General features: G+C 43.2%; 1 protein-coding gene across 1 annotated transcript; it reads right to left on the bottom strand.

The window, feature by feature from the left end:
- Positions 1-2,174: 2,174 nt before the first annotated feature.
- On the bottom strand, positions 2,175-3,904 carry LOC122130640 (transcription initiation factor TFIID subunit 10-like). The gene is given in 5 exon segments (XM_042705378.1): positions 2,175-2,524; positions 3,024-3,138; positions 3,231-3,295; positions 3,766-3,859; positions 3,861-3,904. Coding segments are annotated over 5 exon segments (408 nt in total). The 3' UTR covers positions 2,175-2,434.
- Between the last annotated feature and the right edge of the window lie 1,347 nt (positions 3,905-5,251).

Raw genomic sequence — 5,251 nt, 5'->3', positions numbered from 1 at the left:
CAATCGACACTAGAGTTGAAAATAGATTAGATACCCCCCATTTGAACTTAATTATGTAGCAGATTAATTGCTATTACACGTAAGTAACTTTTATAACCACAATTACAAATAATACATTAAATAAATAAATAAATTAGGCCATTCCACAACAACGTAGTGCACCCGTGGGTCGCAGCTCTAGAACGGTCGGAATGGAAACGAGAGGATTTTAATAAACTGGCTGTCCAATTCAAAACGAGAATCGGTACATGATACAGTGCATACACTTCTGACATAGCAGAACGGTTCAGTCAAGCAATCTTACAAGTTTGTTAATGGTTGTAACCATGTAAAATATACACTGACCTCATAACAAAACAAACGAATTGTGAGTTTGCACTAATGCTGTGTTTGCACACACTCTCACGAGTATACTTCTACAGTCTACAGCGGTTAATTGCAAATTACAACATAATTTAATTCCTTTTTGAAGATGGTGGTCCTAGCTGTTGTTTTGGTTTGTCAGCAGTTGATTTTCTTATACAATTGAAGATCTCTTCTTCTTCCATTTTGTCTTGTAGGGTAAAAGAGTTCTTCCTTCAAGGCACATTCTAAGATTCAGTCTCGATTTTGCGAAAGGTTGATGTTTAAGCTCAATAGTCAATCAAATGACACCCCTTTCCTTCCGTGCTGAAGAAGCACAGTGTTGATTGCCTGAAATTGTTTATGGCTCGGTCTGAGCCACTATCTCTGTTTTTGGAGTTTTGTTTTTTTGCGCAAACACTAAACACAGCTAGAGGACAGTGAACAGGAATTTGCCGAATTGGACAAAAAGTTATCAGAATCGCAGACTTTACCTTAGGAACCGTATGGATAAAATATGCATTTTACAAAGAAACATGATGATGTAATGATGTCACCACCATCTGGAGTTCAAGCCCTCTGAGGCCTGTCTCCCATAGAGTTGGACAGGTGTAGTCTCCCATAGAGTTGGACAGGTGTAGTCTCTCTCCCATAGAGGTGGACAGGTGTAGTCTCCCATAGAGTTGGACAGGTGTAGTCTCTCTCCCATAGAGTTGGACAGGTGTAGTCTCTCTCCCATAGAGTTGGACAGGTGTAGTCTCTCTCCCATAGAGTTGGACAGGTGTAGTCTCTCTCCCATAGAGTTGGACAGGTGTAGTCTCTCTCCCATAGAGGTGGACAGGTGTAGTCTCCCATAGAGGTGGACAGGTTTAGTCTCCCATAGAGTTGGACAGGTGTAGTCTCTCTCCAATAGAGGTGGACAGGTGTAGTCTTCCATAGAGTTAGACAGGTGTAGTCTTCCATAGAGTTAGACAGGTGTAGTCTTCCATAGAGTTGGACAGGTGTAGTCTCCCATAGAGTTGGACAGGTGTAGTCTCTCTCCCATAGAGTTGGACAGGTGTAGTCTTCCATAGAGTTGGACAGGTGTAGTCTCTCTCCCATAGAGTTGGACAGGTTTAGTCTCCCATAGAGTTGACAGGTGTAGTCTTCCATAGAGTTGGACAGGTGTAGTCTCTCTCCCATAGAGGTGGACAGGTGTAGTCTTCCATAGAGTTGGACAGGTGTAGTCTCTCTCCCATAGAGGTGGACAGGTGTAGTCTCTCTCCCATATAGTTGGACAGGTTTAGTCTCCCATAGAGTTGGACAGGTTTAGTCTCCCATAGAGTTGGACAGGTGTAGTCTTCCATAGAGTTGTACAGGTTTAGTCTCTCTCCCATAGAGTTGGACAGGTGTAGTCAGTTTAAAAACAACTACCACTGTTTCATCTGAAAAACGCTTTTGCTTGTCTTGAACATGAAGGTTTAAGAAGAAAATGAATTACTGAAACTTTTTAACTTTGAACCTCCAAACATTCTGTCTATATTTAACAGTCAGAAAATGCAATGAATATCTCACAACAGTCTAATCGTTTGCATTTGTGTGTGTGTGTGTTGGAGCTCTCAGTGAGGTGACTTTGTGAAAATGCAATGAGTATTAATCACAACAGTCTAATGGTTTAGTACTTTTAACCTGGCAAAGCAATTATAATTTCCTGCCTTCTGATCTTATTAAGTGATTGCCTATCATTCAAATCATAAAAATATAAGAATGATTGAAACGCTAGCAAGCCAAGGAGATTTTGATGAAAAGCTCAGTATTCCAATGGCCTGCTTTTAAAGACTACACAGTCTTACTTTACTTTGGAAGATTTTATTGAGGTCAATAAAACATCAGAAACGCATAAATGAACACAATGACAACATGCTACAAGGATATAAAAAATGCTAAATGAACAAATGCAAGACAGCTCCACATCCTGTGTGTATGTATGTGTGTGTATGTATGTGTGTGTGTGTGCGAGTGCGAGTGCGAGTGCGTGTGTGTGTGTGTGTGTGTGTGTGTGCGCGAATGTGTGTGTGTGCGTGCGTGCATGTTGGAGCTCTCAGTGAGGGGACTATGTGAAATAGTGGGGCTTCTTCACATTGATGCCATACTCAGACAGAGCAGGAGCCAGGTCCTCCATGGTCAGGGTGTATTTCTTATCCTGGGGGGGGCAGAGAGAGACAGACAGAGAGTGAGAGAGAGGGGGGGGGGGGGGGGGAGAGAGAGAGAGGGAGAGAGAGACAGAGACAGAGAGAGAGAGAGAGAGAGACAGAGGGGAGACAGAGAGAGACAGACAGGGGAGAGAGAGAGAGAGAGAGAGGGACAGAGAGAGAGAGAGAAGGAAAAGAGAGAGAAAAGGAAGAGAGAGAAAGAGAGAGAGAGATTCATCACAGGGCACCACACAGGACCACACAGCTTGTCTAAAGACACAATGACTGTCCCTCTACAATGACTATCATTCATCTGACTTTAAGGGAGCTTTTGTCTGACCTTAGTCCGACCTTAGTCTTATTCCTGGAGCTTCCTGAAGCAGTTCCCTTCATCTTGCACTGACCTAAGTCTTATTCCTGGAGATTCCTGAAGCAGTTCCCTTCATCTTGCACTGACCTAAGTCTTATTCCTGGAGATTCCTGAAGCAGTTCCCTTCATCTTACACTGACCTTAGTCTTATTCCTGGAGCTTCCTGAAGCAGTTCCCTTCATCTTGCAGTGCTGGAGCGCATCGTTAGCGATATCTGAGATGAACTTCTGGGCAGCCAGTGAGACGAGACGGATTCTGTACGAAGCAAAATAAAGCGAGTTTTATAGTTCATGTATATGCACAACAAAGTTTAGACAAACGTATTCAAGTTTAATACGGACACTTACATTCTAGGGTCTGAGGCCTCAAATCCAGCGCGGTTGAGGTAGTAACCCGTCACTGCATCTGGGATCTGGAGGTCAGAGAGGGACAGTAAGGCTGAGCTCCACAACCGTGTTGTGTTCACAGTTAGTGTTGCGGCCATGGTTAGTGTTGCTGTTATGGTTAGTGTTGTGTTCACAGTTAGTGTTGTGTTCACAGTTAGTGTTGCTGTCATGGTTAGTGTTGTGTTCACAGTTAGTGTTGCGGTTATGGTTAGTGTTGCGGTCACATTGCTTTGGGCGGGGGGTGGGGTGAGTCAGTACATAGAATTAGTGCATGATGAGTAGATGACCCGCATGTGTGTGTACCAATTCCCAAGCAACCCAGTCTAAATGTAAATGCTCTTCTGGAAGCCTGATATTATTACCCTGAACAGAACTGAGGGATGCACAACTAACAATGGCCAAGAATAACAAAACAACCACATGAAAAACATTTCCTTGCTGATGGTATGGGCCCCTGTGGCCCTGACCGGACCTCACACACAAGGTGACGGCTTACCGTGGGTGTGTAGTCCTCCAACTGCATCAGGAAGTCGGCCAGGGGCGTGGTGGAAATGGCCGGCTTCACGTCTCCGTTGGCGATACCCGGCAATGTACACTCCGTTTGACACCGATGCGTCAGAGGATGGGGTCGCCATGGCAGCAGAGGTTGGAACTGTAAGCATGTTTGAAAGGGGCGCAGGTAAATTGATGTAGTGAGGTAGGCAAAACTGCTGATGCAGCACTGACATGTGCTTTAAGGTCATGCACTCTTGCAGACACCAATAGAGTCTTGGCTAATCCTGCCTCTCTGCTAATGTTGAACTTTAAAAAAATGTGCAGCACATTTTCTGAATACCGTATTCACCGTACTATTGTTACAGGAGCTGTTCAATTACAAAGACATTCCTCCATTTTACAATGTCATACTATTGGCATATGCACAAAACAACGGATACAAATTGTATGTACCTGGCTCGCAGGCATAACTAGGTTAGTAAAGTGATTATGATTCAAAAGCAGTATTTATGTTCAAATTTACATCAACCATACTCCGGGAACCAACATTTTGGAGAACTTAAATCACTGGTCACACAACCCGGTTAAAGTCATTAAGAACAAGTCCACCGTGTTAGCTAGCTATGTGGATAGCTTTACTAACTGATGGTCGACAACTTACTATTACTAGTTTCCGATAGAAGGTATACTGCTGACGTTTGCTGCTGCATTGTTTGTAAGTGTGATACAGTTGCTGCTGTTGCTCGATGTAGACGAATTCGATGCTGTTCCTCCAGTGGTCACGGGCTGCGATGTGTCAACGTTCATTATAACAAGCTCACAAAATCAGCCACGCCGAATTGCCAGCAAACGCAGATTAGTACAAGTAGATGGTGAATGCACTTGTCAATACTTTTTCGTGATGTCACATGCAAAATAGATCGTCTATGTTTAAAATACCGATAGAAACTACGGAAATAATGGACTTCGTGGAGTAAACTGTTTTTGCTCCTAAATGGCAACCTCTGTACTTCCGTGTGCAACGCATTTATTGTCCGAGCGAAACCTTGGCCATGTATAGTTCCTAGGAGTGACTCGTTCATTTCCAGGTCAGAAAGACACTAGGGTGCATACGACATCATTCTCTCTGTCCTGTACTGAATTATGTTACTTGAAAGAAAGTCCACACAATATGACTTTAGAGCACGTGTTAATGCCGTTCACTCCGAGACAGTGTTGGGCAATGATAATAAGGGAATTACTCTACCCATAAGATAATAACTTACTATTTATGTCTACTCATAACTCATGTCAATAATAAGAGAATCTGATAGGTGAAAATTCACCCTAGTTACCTCAGGACTCCGGAGCTGCATATAAGTATATTTATTAGACAAACAACAATTTGCAATCGGGCTCACTCCCAGCACAAGGCTGAAAGTGAAGCAATGATAAACACATTGCACAAGGTTTGTATAGATAGAAGTTTAGCGTTCAGCAGAGATAAC

This window comes from Clupea harengus, unplaced genomic scaffold, assembly GCF_900700415.2.
Source record: "Clupea harengus unplaced genomic scaffold, Ch_v2.0.2, whole genome shotgun sequence".
NCBI lineage: Eukaryota > Metazoa > Chordata > Actinopteri > Clupeiformes > Clupeidae > Clupea > Clupea harengus.
This window is presented reverse-complemented; position numbering and strand designations above follow the sequence as displayed.